Raw genomic sequence first — 18,758 nt, forward strand, 5'->3', positions numbered from 1 at the left:
TATTGATTTATTAGAGAGCATGAGCGAGAGCATGGGGGGGGGGGGCAGGGAGGGACAAGCCAATGCCCTGGTGAGCAGGGAGCTGGATGCAGGGCTTGATCCCAAGACCCTGAGATCATGACCTGAGCCAAAGGCAGACACTTAACTGACTGAGCTACCCAGGCGCCCCTATAATTACCTTTTAAATAACAAAAATTCTTTTCAAGTGGCAGAGATAAGACCCAGGTAATTTTTTTATCTCTATATTTATTTTTTCTTTTGACGGATATAAGGACCTGTACTTTTACCACTATTCTTGTAAATGCCTTGGATAAGCTCTCAGGTTCAGAATCTAACTTAGTGGTTGGGATCTAACTGGGCTGCTATTATGAGAGTATATAGATGGTATTTTGGTGAGGGAGCCCAGGATACACACAAATATCAGCCTGATCTAGCCATCCATCTTAGCCAACTGTGAGGGTCCTAAGTATGGTGAGAACCCAGGTTACAGTAAGTAGAGACCAGAGACAACATACCCAGGCACTCTGGCTCTAGTATCTATGCTCTTTGCTTTATCTAGTACTACTCTGGAGGCCATGACCTGTGGACTTAAGTTTGGCATCAGTGCTTTCTGTATCGAAGAGGGGAAAGAACACCTTTATAAACTTTCCTTGAAGTGATTTCTGGTCATTGGAATCTTAAGGGAAGACTGATGGCATAGGACTGCTAGGTAAGGTTTTCCTCTCCGTGGAAAGCAAGAGAAACTTTTCCTTGGTGTTTGCCTGATGGCGAGGACATGGTTTGCAGCTATATCTGTCACCTTGTCACAGAGGGAAGAGGTGGTAATTCCAGAAAAACCAACTCAAACATCAGGGCTGAATGAACCACCAACCTTGTAGTTGTCAACTTGCTTCCTGGTTATATGAGAAAATAGCATTCTAGTGTTTAAACCACTTCAAGTTCAATCGTTCAGTTCCTTGCAGCCACCCCTTTATCCTGCAGTCTGCACTGGTTGCTCTCAAGGCTGTTGTGCAATTGTCATCCTAGGGCTCCCCTACAGTCATCTCAGGATTTCCCTTCACCTTTCTTTTGAGGGCTCCCTGTATCCTGAATCTTAGCCTCCTACTTTTAATTTACTTTCAAAATGCTTAGGAGATCCTTTAATGGTTTCCTGAGAAAAGGCAAATGGGAGCTCAATTTTTAGAATCCCTGAGTGTCTGAATATGTCATTGTTTTATATACACACTTGAGTACTGAACTCTAAATATCCTCTCCCCGCCTCATCCCAATTTGAAGATCTGACTTTATTGTATTCTAGTGTCCAGTGCTATTCTTGAGAAGTCTTATGCCATTGTTATTCCCAGTCCTTTGTTTTGGTCTCTGGAGGCGTTTAAAATCAACTCTTTATCCTGGGTAATCTGAAATTGCATGCTGATCTGCCCTGTTGCCTGGTCCTAATTAATTGTGGCACTGGGCCTTTTGCGGGCCCTTTCAGACTCAGTTCCTTGAATCCTGAGGAATTTCTTTGAATTATTTGTTGATTAATTTCCTCCTCTCCATATTCTCTGGGTCTATCAGTTATTCCTAATTAGATAGTTGACCTCTTATATTAAATTTTTATCAATTTTCCATGTTTTTGTTCTACCTTTTAGATTTCCTCAATTCTGTTTTTCAGCCCTTCTGTTAACTTTATATTGGCCATAGTTTTAATTTCCAAGAATGTTTTCTAATTGTTCCTTTTTGTTATGGCTTCCTTGGTTTATGGCAACAGTATCTCAAGTTAGTATTTTTTAAGCTTCCCCTAGATCCCTTCTGGCTTTTGCTATTCTTCATGTTTAGGCTTGTCTGATGGTTCTTGTTTGTCCATTAATATTTGAAAGCAAGGGACTAAAAAGCTTACTGGCATTAAGGTAGGGCATACGGACTAGTGAGTTTCACTGTACAGTGAGTAGGTGAGCCAGCCTTTTCATTGGAGGGACTCTTTAATGGCAGAATCTGGAAGTCTTTTCTGTTTTTCTACATGGTTCTATCTCTTGTCCTAGAGAAATATAGGGGTGGGGCGAGGGAGGAGTAGAAATAATGCCTAGCTGCTGGCATTCTGTAAGGTTAGTGACAGAAAATATAATTTCTCAAATGATTTCTCTGGCTACAGTTTTCAAACAGTTTTACAATTGCCTAGATCCTGGCTTAAGGGTTCATTTGAGGCTGGCTCTTTGGTTTAAGAGTGTAAGCTCTTCAAATCCAGGTTCAAATCTGAGGTCTACCACTTAATAGCTTGGAGACTTTGTATAAGCTACTTAACCTTTCACAGCCTACTTACACTAAGTGTGGTATAGGTTTAGTAAGGAGTCCCTAATCCAAGACTGTTGAGAGTTAATACAAGTATTTAGTTCAGTGTCTAGCACTAACACTGATTTTTTTCTCTGCTCATCTCCTTAGGCTGGTCATGATCTAATTTAACAATCTTTTCAGGTCCAGGTGTTTTTCATCTCTTACCTTTTCTTGTCATCACCTAGCTTCACCTTTAAGATAATTATAAACACTTTCTCTAGGGTTTTTTTTTTTTTTTAAAGAGTTTATTTATTTATTCGACAGAGATAGAGACAGCCAGCGAGAGAGGGAACACAAGCAGGGGGAGTGAGAGAGGAAGAAGCAGGCTCATAGCGGAGGAGCCTGATGTGGGGCTCGATCCCGTAACGCCGGGATCACGCCCTGAGCCGAAGGCAGACGCTTAACCGCTGTGCCACCCAGGCGCCCCTCTCTAGGGTTTCTTTTGATACTGGTTTGCCTTTTGCTACTTCTAGAGCCAAAACTACATTCTAGGCACATTTTGTTCACTTAAAATGCCTTTTACTTAGTCCCCTTTAATCTGTTGTCAGTTTTTAATCCAACCAAAGCACAGGTATTTCTAGGTGCAGATTTCAAGTGACTCTGGCTTTGGATCTGTGATGGACTTTACATTTCCTTCTAGTTCTGTCCAAGCTTTGTACACAAGGGCATTTGCCTCAATGCCTAGCTTATGCCAGTCTCTGGGCAGCAGCCCCAAGGCCAAACTGAGGAGCAGACTAGGTCTTTTGGCACAGGTGAAAGCAAGAACTTATAGGTTGTTAAACAAAATCTTGTGCCTTTAATTTATAATGTAGTAAATCTAGAAAGCAATTATGTCTTATAAATCATCCTGCCCCACATGCAAACACTCACGTAGTTTTAAAAATAAGGCACATTTCCATTCTGCTTCCTTTCTAATAAAGACAAAGAACATTGAGCCAGAAATCTGCTTTAAATTCTTAATAAAGGTGAAGACACTGGGCTGAACCTAAGGACGCCCTTCCTCATTATGCTTGAATGGCACACCTCTCTCCTTTCCACTGAAGTATATTCCTACCACAAACCCTGCCCTTCTCACCTAACAGGAATCCATTTTTTTTTTCTTGTAATCTCTGCACGCAATGTGGGGCTCAAACTCACAAACGAAAGATCAAGAGTTGCATGCTCTTCATGCAAGTCGTCCCAGGAATCCATTTCTTATTATGCAGAGGCTCTGAAGTATCTCTATACCTCCACAAGAAATGACAGAGTGCCCCTTTCTTTATGAAGATACACCAGCACATCAAATACTGTCCCCACAGGAATGAGTTGTCACCTTTAAAACTTTCCATTACCTTTGTAGTAATTTAATTGTCTTTAGAAAGAAAACAGAAGAATACTGCAGGTGGAATAATGTTTAACACACTTGTGCCAAACCCTACCCCTCCTCATCTGTTGGCTTTCATTTCTCTTCTACATCATGGAAAGGCTAACACGATTAACTTTAAACAAATTTTTATTACACAAAGGTTGTCACATAATTGGATATTTCTCTACTTTGTACACAATTATTCTTACTCTCCACAGAAAGGCTGCTTAACTTTTCATCTGGTGATGGCAAACACTAAAATCCTGATTTTAACAGAATAGTAGTAAAAATGCCTCAGTGATTAAGTTGAAAGCAGTACATTGGTACATGGCTCTTGCACTCATTTATCAGGAATGTACAAATGTCTTTTTATTCAAAAATACAAAATAAATTATCTGTAGGCATGGACAATGACAGCAGTAAACCATTATATGTTGTCAACTGAAACCAGTAACTGATGGTTATAGTGATTTTCTTAACATCAGCCAGCCTTTTCTTCACTCATTTCCTTCAACTGACTTCTCTGAAGTTATGGTTGAGGAGTACAGCCTTAAGCTTCCTCTCACAGTTCATTAATAATGGTAAAGCACTATTCTAGGAATCAGAACATGCCACCTCCCATACCACCTCCCATTCCACCCATTCCGCCCATTCCTGGGTCCTTCTCTTCTTTAGGAATTTCGGTGACTACAACTTCTGCTGTAGTTAACAGAGAGGCCACTCCAGCAGCATCCAATAAAGCAGTTCTTACAACCTAAGTAAAAAGTTTAATAAAATATTACCGTTTTTCTTAGTGAAAAATGAAAAAGACTTAATGAAGAGTTCTTGAATTTTTAGAAAATGGTCAACTATTTACCTTAGTTGGATCAATGATTCCTTTTTCCACCATATTCACAAAATCTCCAAGCATAGCATCATAACCAATTTCTGAGGAACTCTGCATAATTTTCTCAACTATCAACGATCCTTCAACACCTGCATTCTTAGCAATGGTCATTGCAGGGATTTTGAGTGTTCTCTTAACAATTTCTATACCTAAAGACAACAAATTTTAGCAAATTTAGTTTCATTCTTTTGTAAAAATTACAACACAGTTTTATTTGTGAGATTATTGATACAGGAAAACCCCAACTGGGAAATTCCACAGGTCAAATCATTCCCCCTGAAAGACATGACTGCATCTTTCACCTATTCACTGACTATCAGTGCTATTCTATCTTTGTTATTATGGAAACTGCTTTGTGATTTTTGTTCTATTTAATGGGCAGCAACAATATTCTAACAGACTAAAATCAGGCTGCAAGGGCGCCTGGGTGGCTCAGTCTGTTAAGCGTCTGCCTTCGGCTCAGGTCATGATCCCAGGGTCCTGGGATCGAGCCTCGAGTCGGGCTCCCTGCTTAGCGGGGAGTCTGCTTCTCCCTCTCCTTCCCTTTCATGCTGCCTCTCCCTCTCTCCATCAAATAAATAAAGTCTTAAAAAAACAAAAAAGACTTTAAAAAATAAAGTCAGGCTCCAAATTAACTCCTTTGTAAGGCAATTTTACCAATTTTTTGATCTTCATTAGCTGGAGTTAGTGAATCCAAGGCTGGAATGCACCGAAGCAGGGCACAACCCCCTCCCAGAACAATGCCTTCTTCAACAGCAGCTCGTGTCGCATTGAGGGCATCTGTAACTCTGTCTTTCTTTTCATTCACTTCAACATCACTTGTCCCACCAACCTAAAGATTAGAAGAATTTCAGTTGGTATGGGCTTCTCCCATTCAAGATGCTGACTGGCAAGAGTCACTAAAAAGCACTGGGTTTACTTTAAAAAAAAAATGTAAAAAAAAAGGTTGCCTATTTTGTTAAAAGTGACTGCATGATTCAATAGCTAATAGGGTGAGTGCAGTATCCCATGAGTCCAATACCGAAGTGATCATTAATAAAACACCTTTTTCCACAGCAACACTCCCAAGTCTGGTTTTAAGGAAGGAGACTATTCCAACGAAGAAATTTTATATAAATATACTCCATTTCCTAAAACATTTTGGTTATACAACACTATTAGGGAATACCACAGAAGCAAAATCATTCTTGGGCTCAGAACCCAAGAAGCTCATTTACAACAATGGATCTTACCTTCAACACAGCTACTCCATCTGAGAGTTTTGCCAGACGTTCATTCAGCTTTTCCTTCTCATATTCACTAGTTGTGATATCTAACTGCTCAATGATTTCTTGAATACGTTTTTCAATTTGAGCCTTGTCACCTTTTCCCTTTAAGAGCATGGCATCATCTTTGGTCACAATGACCTCTCCAACTTTTCCTAAGTCGTGAGGCTGAACATCTTCGAGATTTAGAGTCAATCCTTCTTCCCCAAATACCTACACAAAAACATTTAAAAATGAACCAGTTGCAGGTTAGTTTTTCATCATACCAAGTTTATCAATAATATATCGTGTGGGTGTTTTGATGAGAGAAACATAATACTGTATTTCTTTGAAATTTGAGATTTCAAGATAATTGCTAGTCCAGATAAGACTTGATCAAGTTTGTCACTGCATTTCCCACTTCTCACTTAATCCTCAGTATTCTTTATTTGAGTAAGTAGAAACTCAGCTCCTCCAAGGTCACTTCTGGTAGAGCCAGAACTAGACCTTAGACCTAAACTCTTAAGTCCTAGGTCTTTTTCAACTGTATTCTTGAAAACAGATTGGTTAAATAACCCTATTCTTAGGCTAGACTCATGGCAAGTTAGAGAAGGGAACTTAGCACTATTTAATCGAACCTTCACCTCACAGACATCCAACAGAAACACAGATTAAGTAAATAGTTCAAACAGTAGTATCTGACTGTGAAAAATAATTAAATCTACCTATAAATCTTAGGCCTGGAAATATAAAACATTCAGCAAACCAACATCACATATATTTACTTACTGCACCACCAGTAGCAATAGCCATGTCTTTAAGCTGGTTCTTTCTATTGTCACCAAAACCTGGAGCTTTGACTGCCACAACCTGAAGACCAACTTTTAGCCTGTTAAGAACAGTTATTAATAAGAATGAGATTTAAATTTATTAAAAACGCTGTCTACTTCTTAAGTTCTAAGATTACTTAGGAAGCCACTTTGTTTTCTCAAGATTTTAGTTATGGGTGCCTGGGTGGCTCAGTCGGTTAAGCATCTGCCTTCGGCTCAGGTCATGATCTCGGATCGAGTTCCGTATCATGCTGAACGGGAAGCCTGCTTCTCCCTCCCTCTGCCTCTCTGCCCTGCTTGTGTGTGCTCTCTCTCAAATAAATAAATAAAATCTATTATTTTTTTAAAAATTTTAAAAAGATTTCAGAGAGTGAGAAAGGGCATGAAGGGGGGCACAGAGGGAAAAGGAGAAGGAGGCTCCCCGCTGAGCAGGGAGCCCAAAGCGGGACTCAATCCCAGGATCCTGGGACTATGACATGAGCCAAAGGCAGACACATATCTGACTGAGCCAACCAGGCACCCCTGGAAACCACAGTTTTCAGAAGTTTTTGCTTCCTAACAACTTTTGGTCAAATTAAGACATGAAAGAGCAACTTTCCATTCATCCATGTTTGCCAGTATCTAATTACCTTCTTCACAAACTGCTGACCTTACTTTCTAGTTAAACTGAACCCAGAATGAAAATGTTAATGTAAGCAAAAAAACTTTTAAGTTAAAATACAGTGATAACTATTTTATAGATTATGAAAATCAGAAGAGTTACTAATTATTAAATTTAGGGATCTAATAAGCATTTACCCCTACCCTATGGGTTCTATTTAGTATTAGATCAAGTTACTACTAAAGTTTGAGCCAACAGTGTTCTTAATTCAGTTCCTTTACAAATATAAGTATTGCTGATAATAGCATTATGCTCACCTGCAATTTTATCAGATAATGAATACCTGAAATATACAAAGGAAAGTCCACTCGAGACTAGATTGTGAAAGAGTATTTAAAATTCAGGACAGTGCGGGTCTGTTTTATTAAAAAGCTGAATAAAAAACAGAGGGATAAACTGCAATAGTATGCCAAATAAACCAGCCATCCAATGTTACAGATACCAGTAAAATGGCTCAATGAAACCCTGTAGGTCTACTGTCTGCTTTTTATTTTGGCTTCAAATCCCACAATCTCATAAGGCTTTTCATAACCCAAAAAGCAAATCTAAGCTAACAAACATTCCAGGATAAGTCAACTCACTTGGCACTTTTGTGTCAAGATATGCAATCTGTCATACATAACTATTTCATTTGTGCATTTCTGTTATAATGGAATTGGAAAGTATTACTTCTGATAACTCAATTCTAGGAGTAGGAAGAATATATACTTTAATAATGCCCTAATATTCTTTTTTTTAACGTCTTTTTAAAAATAAGTAATCTCCACACCCCATGTGGGACTCAAACTCACAACCTGAGATCAAGAGTCATATGTTCTTCTGACTGAGCCAGCTAGGCACCCCAATAATGCCTTAAAATTGTGTTTATAGCATTAACTACCTATGTTAAAGTCAAAAATAATACATTATAGATTTAAAAAATTAAGTGAATAGACCTCAATTTATTTTAAATGGAGTGTCAAGTTCTCTACTTCAGACCATTAATTAAAATTTTCTTTTAGGGGCGCCTGGGTGGCACAGCGGTTAAGCGTCTGCCTTCGGCTCAGGGCGTGATCCCGGCCATATGGGATCGAGCCCCACATCAGGCTCTTCTGCTATGAGCCTGCTTCTTCCTCTCCCACTCCCCCTGCTTGTATTCTCTCTCTCTGGCTGTCTCTATCTCTGTCGAATAAATAAATAAAATCTTTAAAAAAAAAAAAATTTTCTTTTAACAGATTATGACATACTGACAACTAAATACACTTTGATCTAAAGTTGAAAAAATATTTTACTTACTTCTTCCCATTCAAAATTAAATTGTGAAAATATTTTTCCAGAAAAAAAAGTCATTTCTTCAAAACAACCGTACACATTTATAATAAAAAATAGACAACCACATACAAAATTAGGCTATGTTATGAAAAAGTTGCACAAAAAGAAAGGACCATTATAACCAGACCAAGAGTTCATGAAGTACACCTATATTACACACATCGCTAGATACTATCACAAATGGTTCAATGTGGGTACATAATGGAGATTTCACACATCAATACAAAAAACTGCCTTACATCTGGAAATGTAAACCAAATACCATGGCCTATTACCTATTCAAAACAAGTGTACTCAGAGCTTCTCCATCAACATCTTCGGCAATTATGACCAAGGGCTTACGGTGAGCATTGGCAATTTCAAGAGCAGGTACAATGGACTGGACACTAGAAATTTTCTTTTCACTCAACAGAACATAGGCATCTTGGAATTCACATTTCTGACCTGCAAAAACAAAGAACATTTCAAAACAACTTAAAACATTAACAATATTCTGAAAACAGCTGCAATTTAAATGAAAACGCTATAAACCACAGTTTTAGTACATTTCAAGTGACTAATGAGTTCATGATTTTCCTTTCATTTCTCTTTACAGTAACTTTTGAAATATATAGATTTATTTTCTGAAAGTATGACCTGATAAATGCTTGCAGTCTGACATATGGCAAACTGTATTTTTTAAAAAATTTCATTTATTGACTTCTTCTTACCTTTTGATGTATTAATAAAATATGGAGAAATATAACCTCGATCAAACTTCATGCCTTCAATAATTTCTAATTCATCATTTAGTGTTTTTCCATCCTATTAAAAAAAAAAAACAATTAACTGTATGAATTTCATTAAAGAAACAAAAAATTCTAATGAGAGACCAGACTAAGAGACCCCACTGATCACAAGGGATCCAGGCATAAGTATGCAAATACCCTAAGGCATCCAACTCCAATTCGGCAAAAATTTAAAAATGTGTATTTTTTTATTTTTACATCCAGAAGACAGTATCATTTAAGTTAGAATGGATTCATTCCTGACAGCAAAGGCTAAAAACTCACACAAAACTTAGTTAAGTACTCCAGTGTCATAAATGCTAACATTACACATAAAGGAAACAAATATATGAAACATACAGTTTAAATTTTTGTATTTAAAAACTGTTTTGATCATCAGACAATTCATTCCAAGCTATCATTAAGAACACTTGCCTTCACTGTGATGACACCCTTTCTTCCAACCTTTTTCATTGCATCGGAAATGATGTTGCCAATTTCTTTGTCTCCATTTGCAGAAATCGTAGCAACCTAAAACAATCCAGTTACTCTTCCAAGTTAAAAAGATAAGGCCAGCATCCTCAGTCAGCTCCCCTCCCTTTCCTGTAACTTCCAAACTGATACATGGGGGGCAGGGGGAGGAGAGTATGGACAAAGATGACATGGTCTAATAGTCCTAACCAAGTGTTGGTTCTGTTTTCAATTTTTTTAAAATTTATCATTTGGCTACATTATTATTAAAAGATATGAAATAAACATACAACTATTCTTTTTAAAAAAGGGAGGATTCCCCCCGCCCGGGAAAAAATGGCAATATTCTAACACGATAAAAAGTTATGCACCTTTTGATAAATGGCCGAAGAACATTTTCCATACAAACAAATGAGTTTTACTCACAGCCATGTAGAACTAAAGTGATAGCCCACTAAGACTCTAGTTATGGTCATTGCATTATTTTCAAATATTATTTAGCAGTATGTCAGTAACTGGTTGGTATCATTATTCTGACACTGGTATGTGACTATGAAGTAAAATCACATTTATCATAAAATATGAAAAATCCTTACCTGAGCAATTTCTTCAGGGGTTGTCACGGGTTTAGACTGCTTCTTAAGTTCAGCAATTACAGCATCAACAGCTAACATCACACCTGATTCAAGAATAAATGCCATTACAATGCTCATTCTCTCATGGTTCCTCGTCAAGTAAAAATTTCAATTTATGTTAAACAGTTCAGTGTGTTAATAGCCTGTACAATGCCTCTTTGCCAGCACTCTTCCTAATCTCATGGAGTTGAATGGCATGCACTGAAACAGGAACTTTAAAAGATAAATGAAAGCTCACAGGCCAAAATTATTGTGAAAACTGGACTAAGGAAAAAAACCAAGGTGTATAATTTCAAGAATCTCACCACTCAACTCATTCTGTGTAAACTAGTCCCAATCCAATCATGTTGCACGTTTCCAACAGGGTCACTCAACCCTTCTCTCAACTGAATGACATGCCCCCACAGGTTTTAATTATCTGAAATTTCCTCATCTAATATGTAATTATAAGCAAAATACTTGTTTTAAAAGTCAACAGCATCACAACATGGATTTATGAGAACCCACTTTTGTTCAAGTGGGATTAGTGCTGGCTCTTCTCTTCTTTGAGAAATTTAACTTCAACAAAAAAAAAAATCCAAAGAACGGATTGTAGTAACAATTTTCTTGGAGAAAATAATAACCTCAACTGATACTTGTCCATGATTTACACTCACACTGCTTTTTTTTTTTTTTTTTTAAGAGGGAAGGAGTGAGAGAGCAGGGGGGACAGCAGGGGGAGAATTTTAAGCAGGCTCCATGCCCAGCACGGAGCCCGATGTGGGGCTTGATCTCATGACCTGAGCCAAAATCAAGAGCCAGACGCTTAACCAACTGAGCCACCCAGGTGCCCCTCAAACTGCTTTTAATGTAACACATTGATCTGGACCTCAAACACTGAAATAGATGAAATGCTGATACATCAGTGTGCTGGGATGCCAATTCTGACAAAACTGTTAAAAGCATCCCCCCTTACTCCCAAGTCTCCTAATTTGAACAATAATATACCCTAGAGATAAGTAGCAATTACATTTTCAAGACGGAAAAACCAAGTTTTAGTACATAGTTAAAAAACGGCAGTGACTGGACTTAAGTCTGTATCACTATGAAGCTCATGCTTAAGAGGAGATCTTTAAATTGCGCTCGTTCCCCAAAGCAAGCAATAACAAACAAAAGGAAGACCACTAATGTACTATGTGCTCTTAAGCACATAAAGTTTGACATCCTGGGTGACTTAGTTTAGCCCTACTTTGTAAAATATCAAAACTGTGTAACCTCTCCCTGTGCTAATCCCCAAAAGCTTACTATTTTCAAGGTACACAATACATGCTGTATCTTCCAATAAACTTCATGTGTTGGGGGGGGGGGTTAGGGGACTCAAGACACAGACAGAGAAGAGGAGGACAAAAAGGAATGTCTCAGTCATATTTCCCTCCTCAATACCTAGTGTAGTACAGATCACCTAAGCCAGGTATCCAATCACTATTTGCTGAGGGAAAACGCAGATTTTTTTTTTAAGAGAAAGGTGAAACAAGAACCAACTTTTTAAGACACTTCAAGACACTGGTGACAATGAAGAGACTTTCCTACCTCTTCTGATTTCCACAGGATTAGCACCTTTGCTAATCTTCTCAAAGCCTTCCTTGGCAATAGAGCGTGCCAGGACAGTAGCAGTTGTGGTGCCATCCCCAGCCTCTTCATTCGTGTTATTGGCAACATCTTGAACAAGTTTAGCGCCAATATTTTTATATTTATCTTTTAAGTCAATTGACTTTGCTACGGTCACACCATCTTTTGTTACTTTGGGACTTCCCCAACTCTGTTCAATAATCACTGTTCTTCCCTACAGAGAAAAAAAAAATGTGACAGAATACATACTCTAAGTGCTATTTAGCTTAAAACACAATAAGCAGTTTTGAATAACAGGATAATTACTTCAAAGTCTCAACACAAATTGTCACTTTTATCAGATCTGCAACATGAATCTCAAAGGCAAATTCATCAGTGTTCTTAGCTTAGAGACAAAATGACCTCTTCTGTTGCCAGGTGCTTAACCCTGCATGAGATTTTTTGGAAGATAAAAATCCTAGAGACTGAAAGATGTCATCTCATTAAAACAAAACAAAAACACCGCAAACCCACATAAGGTAAACCAGAACAATATGGTAGATCATAATGAAATTTCAGAATATTCTTCACATAATTTATTGATAAGTTTTGTCCGGTGCCCGCTATCTTTGAAAGTAATGTGAAAATTACTTTTAAACTGGCTTTAATATTTACCTACTAAAATACCAACAGCAAGGCAAGTACAAGTCACTCTTCCAGGGAGGGCTGCTTCAATGTTAAATCCCAATCATGGTGCAAACAGCATTGGCAGCTTCTGGATTTGAACCAAAGCTGCTACTTGTGAGGCATGCCACATTTTACACAGTATGTATCAATACTTATATATCAATACTTCGATACTGGAACTGTCAACCTGAAATCAAGCATCACTTCACTTGTTCATTACCTTCAAAGGCCTTCTCAAATTGTTACCCCTCACTCACCAACCTCTTTATGGTAAATGAGACTTAAAATTTTAAATGTGCTTTGGAACAGAATGGACAACGTAAAAACATTAAGTAAAACTAGCACCTACAAGCACATACTTGGAAGTACCATAGGAGATAAATTACATACTTCCACCAATGGTACCAACTACTGGGAAAAAAATCTAAAAGGTAGGCAAGCGAGATGATTAAGTCTACCTTCCAACAATTCTACCTTCCGGTTGCGAATCCACTTTCATCTGTGAGTTACCACTCTGTTACATCATACTTTATAGAAAAAAAAAGTTTCGCAAATTTTAAAGAAACAGTCTAAATTTTAAGACCACTGTATCTAAGTAAAGAAAAAAAAAGATTAAGCAGTAACTAGGAACTCTTACGGGTATATTGGGGTTTCTGAACAATGGATACTGAAGTATTTACTATTCGATAGCTCGGTATGACTCTATGGTATTAAAATATTATTCCTTAACTCACAATACTATAAATTACAACAAAATAAAAACATTGATACCTTTGGCCCCATAGTAACGGCTACAGCATCGGCTAAAAGGTCTACACCTTGAAGCATTAAGGCTCGGGCATCTGCACCAAATTTTACATCTTTGGCATAGGCCCGAGTGAGATGAGGAGCCAGTGCTCTGGACACTGGCCTAATTTGGCGAAGGACTGCGGGTAATCGAAGCATTTCTGTGGAGGGGGGGAAACAATCAGATTAGCAGTACATCCATACTAGGAGTACCCCTGCGTATTACAGCAAACATGACATGCATACACCACACCAGAATAAGAAATGTTAGGTGTGAGTTGGATTGACCTCTGCCAGTCACTAACCCGGGCCACGGGAACAGGTTCAGAACGCCAGCTACCTGCGTAAGTCCCCACGTGAGGCCGTCCCCGAGCCTAACTAGAGCACTAGCACAAAGCACACCATCTCCTTCCCCAAGGCTACCTACCCCAACCGTTAAAAACGAGTTAATCTTTCATCGCTAAAATAGCCTTGAGAGCAAATCCACTCCAAATGTCCTCCTAAAAAACCAAGTTTGCAGGAAAGGGGTGGGCTATAAACCAATGGAGTAACCAATGGAGAAAAAACATTCCTGACGGTGCAAAAATCTGCTTAGCAAGATGTGTCTTCATGTAACCACTCGGGGCAACTGTATCAGAGCAGCCCGCAAGGCCGCGATGCTGGGGGGCTCCGGCCCGGCCCACTCCGCCCGGCCCCACGTGTCTTTCCATTAGGACACCCTCAACAAGGTCAAGGGTGGAGAGCTGTCCAGGGGGCCAAAGGCGGCTGAGACCACCCTCCCCAGCGCCCCTGCAGTCGACCAGGACAGGGTTGCAACGGAAAGCCCACGTGAATTATTCACTCCCCCGATTCCACACTAACTCCCGTGCAAGCCCTCCCTCCTGCGCCCTGCCCAGGCGAGCAATCCACGCCGCACGTGACGGGCACCGACATGGACCCGTGAGGCCTGGCCCGGCGGCCCGGCGGCCCGGGCCTGCGGCGCCGCAGGAAAGCCCTGGCTCTCGCCCGCCGGCCCAATCAGGCAGGACCACAGGGCCTGGGGAGAGGGCCGGCTCAGGGGTCCCGGGCGCCCGGAGGTGGAAGCGCGGGGCGGCCGTGTACCTGCGGGGCAGCGGCACAGCGTGCAGACGATGAGGAAGGCCGTCGGAGACGAGTGAGGGACAGAGTGCACGGCGCACACGGCAAAGAGCCCGTGTCCCCTCCCTCCGCCGCCTTCCCCCCGCCCCACGGCACCGCGTGCGCGGGCGGCTCCCACCCCTTCCCGTCCGCCGGGGCCCGGCAATCGGCACGCGCCACGCGCCAGCTCCGCCCCTCCCTACCCGAGCAGGGCCAGGCCCGGGGCTCAGCCCTCTCCGGCCGGCTTAGGCTAGTTCCCGGGCTGCACTCGGTTCCAGAACTTTCTGGGAAGCTCTGCACTCTCTGTGGGTCAAGGTTCAAAGCGCGTCATTTCCGGGAGAGGGGCGGAGAGCTAGTACTTTCACCTCGGCAGGCGGCCTAGAAAAGCCTAGAAAGAACTCTTTTCTTCCGCCTCCCTGTGCTCGCGTCAGTGGCGGGCGCACAGACCTCGGGACGAATCGCAGCGCGCGCTAGTGCGGCCACCCCTTTTTGCGGGGAGGAGCGGGGGGCGGGAGCGAGCGCGCCTGCGCGCTAGGCGGTCTTTTCCCACGTTCACGTGGCCCGCGGGTAGGACTGCGGGTCTCCTTGCAGCGGCGGCAGCTCCAGAGCTGAGTACGAACTGCGGCGGCCGGAGTCATGGTGAGTCCCGCATGGGGTGGAGGCCGGAAAGCCCGGCTCTGCCTGAAGCGCATGGACAGCCTGGCGCTTCTCCTTGGGCTTAGCGGGAGGGGTAGGGGTCACTGAGTGACTCGCGCGTCAGCAACAATCCTGGAGAGGCCAGGGCCCATCGACCCTTTCCTCCGCCAAGGGCTCTGCACGCGTGTGCCCCGCACGCCTGTGGGCCCGGGGGCGGGAACCCGGACGCACGCGCTGCGGCAGACCCAAGTCTGCGAGGCCTTTGTGGGTGTGTAATATCTTGAAAAGCATGGCTCCAGGAGCAGGGATTGTCTGTTTTTGATGAAATTTTCCAGAGAAATCTGAGGAGGGAAAATATTTGACCTTGAAATAAACTAAGGTTGCCCTTAAAGCTCGTCTGATTGCTGACCAGAGGCGCAACAACGACCCCTAACATACGGAATGGGAAATTAAACTCAAAATGTAGAACAAAACATTAAGATGGTTTTCTTGAACGAATAATCTGAATTTTGGCGTTAATTTTGAAAGCCACACGTGCTTTTTGATGTATAACGCTTAGAAGGTAATCACATAACTGCTTTTGTTTCAAATTTAACATTTCTGTTCTTACAGGCAGGGCAGGCGTTTAGAAAGTTTCTTCCCCTCTTTGACCGAGTTTTAGTTGAAAGGAGTGCTGCTGAAACTGTAACCAAAGGAGGTATTATGCTTCCAGAAAAATCTCAAGGAAAAGTGTTGCAAGCAACAGTAGTAGCTGTTGGATCGGGCTCTAAAGGAAAGGTAAATGGGGCTAAAGTGGAACTATTTTCATGTGAAGTGGAGCGGAAAAAAGAAATCCTTGGTGCTTATTAAAAGTAGTCTGTTGAATAGCTTTGTGTTATCTTCAGGATCATTCCCTAATTCAGTCACGTCAAATCTGCCCCTTCAACGAAAATGATTGTAGAATGAAGTTGATGGAGAGTTCAATCAGTAACCATTTGGTAGTCTAGTATGACCAGCGTTTTCTTCAAATTTTAAATGTTTGATAAAACAAAAAACAATGCTTAAGGATGATCCATGGGAGCTTATAGGAGTTGAAGGGAAATTTAACCTCTAACCCTTAATTGCCCTAATCTTTTCACTGTTTTTGGCCTTAGGTGGTATACTTCTGAAAGGAACAGGTTGGACCTAGCCTTACAGGCATTCTCCAATTAGTTGATTAGACCTCTCAAAGTCAGCCAGAATACACAGTAAATAACTTTGGGGTCACATACGTTAATTGCATTGTTCCAGTTGTTTGTAAGAAAGTTCTAGCAAAGAGCTATCCTGGAGTCTGGAATAGGAAGCCTTTGGGGAAGGGGCACTATGCTGCAGTCTCTCTCCTTAAATTTGCACTTTGATGGAAAGAAAATTGACTCATGATAGAAGTATAGGTTCCAAAATCTGGAAATACCTGTTGAATTTTTGTGTATTAGAAGTTAAACATGACCACTATATCTGATTTTTAAAACTGATTGATTTCACGTAGTCTGGAGTTTCTGTTAATATTTAACAATTTAAAAAGTTAGCTTAAGTTAATTTCCCATTATAACTCTGAACTTTACTCTGAAATTGGGTTTTAGTTTAAGCCTTCATGTATGCAATTTGTTTCAAAGTGTAATTCTACAGTGATATTTTTGAGGAAAGAGCTGTGATTATAGTGTAAATCCTATCACTTGGTCACCAAATTCTTTTTTAACAGTTAATTTGAATGAGCATATTTAATTAATAAAAGGTGTAAATATTTGGTGAACTAGATGTTTTACTGATAAATATCCTTATTTTCTTAAGGGTGGAGAGATTCAACCAGTTAGTGTGAAAGTTGGAGATAAAGTTCTTCTACCAGAATATGGAGGCACCAAAGTAGTTCTAGATGACAAGGTGTGTAATTTATTATTTCTTAAAAGTTAAATATTTGTGGGGGGGCCTGGGTGGCTCAGTCGGTTAGGGGGCTGCCTTCAGCTCAGGTCATGATTCCAAGGTCCTGGGATCGAGTCCCACTTTGGACACCCTGCTCAGTGGGGAGCCTGCTTCTCCCTCTGCCGCTCCCCCTTCTTGTGCTCTCTTTCTCTGTCAAATAAATAAAATCTTTATTTAAAAAGTTAAATATTATTTTCTTAACTAATGTTTTCTCTATTTGCAGGATTATTTCTTATTTAGAGATGGTGACATTCTCGGAAAGTATGTGGACTGAAATCATTAAAATGGCATGAAGTGAAACTGCCCATTCCAGTGAAGTTGTGAAATCTTTCATCATGTAAATAATTTTCATGTCTCTTTTATAATAAACTAATGGTATCCAAACTAATGATATCCAGTGTCTCTAAAATTTAGTTTAAGTGTACTGATATAAACATTAGCAAATAAAAAATGCATAAATGAGTGGTTAATCTTTATTTGGTGATTTAAGATGGTTTTAGGGTTCTCTGGTGTTTTGTTTTGTTTGTTTTAAGTAACCTGCAGAAAATTCTGAGAAACAGTCTTTCCAATTTTTACATTGAATTTCACGTATTACATAGATTATTGATGCTGATACAAAGACATGGGTTTACATTTCCATTTTTTAAAGTAGTATTTTAAGCTTATGTATAACAAGTTTATATTGAAGTATCAGTTTTTCGTTTATGGAATCGTGTTAAGCATCTTGTAAGTTTTTAGAAAAACTTAGTGAAGTCCAGTTTTTAAATACTTGATATTACTACAAAATTTATTTTGCAAAAATCCATGGAAGGTTTAACAGCTACCATTGGTTGAATGCCTTTTACATACCAGGTGCTGTGTGATAGTGATTACAGCTAACATCTCAGGAGCATTTTCTATCCACTGGCTACTGTTGTGAGTACTTGGTGTATATCACTTCTCTCAATCTTTCAACAACCCTCTAGAGTATGGTCAGGCTCATCTTGCAAATGAGGAAGGTCAGGCACACACACTGGTTGAGTAATCACCAAGCACACTCAGTAGGAAGTGGCAAAGCCAGGATTTGGCAGTCTCAGCTCCAGATGCTGCTGTCCAAAACTTTGTGGCTATTTTGTCAGAATTCTAAGCACTTGATACACATTATTTCAATCCTGGTTGATAACCACTCTGATCAGGAATGGGTAGTACCTGAGTGGTAGTTACGAGTATCTAGTTCATAATTTGTTGAATTTAACAAATAGGAAACGGAGTTAGAGCTGGACAAATAGCTTGATTTAGCTATAGCAGCTAGGGGGAGAAGGTTTAAACCCAAACAGTCCTCCACCAGACTTGATTACCAACCCCTAAACTTTGCCTCTCGGACCAGCTATTCTTGGTCAAATTTTCTAGTTTTTGTTACCTATAAATAAGTCTGATCATGGCTTTTAGAGTGTGCCCTATATTTGTCTTGTAGAATTGAAATCTAGATGAAATTATAAATGGTGGGTACCTGGGTGGCTCAGTCAGTTAAGCGTCTGCTGTTGGCTCCGGTCGTGATCCTAGGATCTTTGG

The 18,758-nt window shown here is 40.3% G+C and overlaps 2 protein-coding genes across 3 annotated transcripts; one reads left to right on the top strand and one right to left on the bottom strand.

The window, feature by feature from the left end:
- Nucleotides 1-4,198: 4,198 nt before the first annotated feature.
- Nucleotides 4,199-14,960, bottom strand: HSPD1 (heat shock protein family D (Hsp60) member 1). 2 transcript variants are annotated; one of them, XM_045806390.2, is made up of 12 exons: nucleotides 14,840-14,960; nucleotides 13,506-13,681; nucleotides 12,030-12,282; nucleotides 10,422-10,504; nucleotides 9,790-9,885; nucleotides 9,298-9,391; nucleotides 8,863-9,031; nucleotides 6,575-6,674; nucleotides 5,774-6,019; nucleotides 5,199-5,373; nucleotides 4,512-4,690; nucleotides 4,199-4,409 (listed from the first exon to the last, which is right to left on the bottom strand). In XM_045806390.2, the coding sequence occupies exons 2-12, from the start codon at nucleotides 13,677-13,679 to the stop codon at nucleotides 4,257-4,259; spliced, it is 1,722 nt and encodes a 573-aa protein (XP_045662346.1). In that variant the 5' UTR covers nucleotides 13,680-13,681; nucleotides 14,840-14,960; the 3' UTR covers nucleotides 4,199-4,256. The 2 variants fall into 2 exon arrangements, with proteins under 2 accessions (XP_045662346.1, XP_045662345.1); XM_045806389.2 differs by lacking the exon at nucleotides 14,840-14,960 and adding an exon at nucleotides 14,622-14,751.
- A 177-nt stretch (nucleotides 14,961-15,137) lies between these two features.
- On the top strand, nucleotides 15,138-17,669 carry HSPE1 (heat shock protein family E (Hsp10) member 1). The gene is made up of 4 exons (XM_087862342.1): nucleotides 15,138-15,275; nucleotides 15,885-16,049; nucleotides 17,079-17,168; nucleotides 17,431-17,669. The coding sequence occupies exons 1-4, from the start codon at nucleotides 15,273-15,275 to the stop codon at nucleotides 17,479-17,481; spliced, it is 309 nt and encodes a 102-aa protein (XP_087718468.1). The 5' UTR covers nucleotides 15,138-15,272; the 3' UTR covers nucleotides 17,482-17,669.
- Nucleotides 17,670-18,758: the final 1,089 nt, after the last annotated feature.

This window comes from Ursus americanus, chromosome 1 (genome assembly GCF_024610735.1).
Source record: "Ursus americanus isolate L20-20 chromosome 1, mUrsAme1.1.p, whole genome shotgun sequence".
Lineage (NCBI taxonomy): Eukaryota > Metazoa > Chordata > Mammalia > Carnivora > Ursidae > Ursus > Ursus americanus.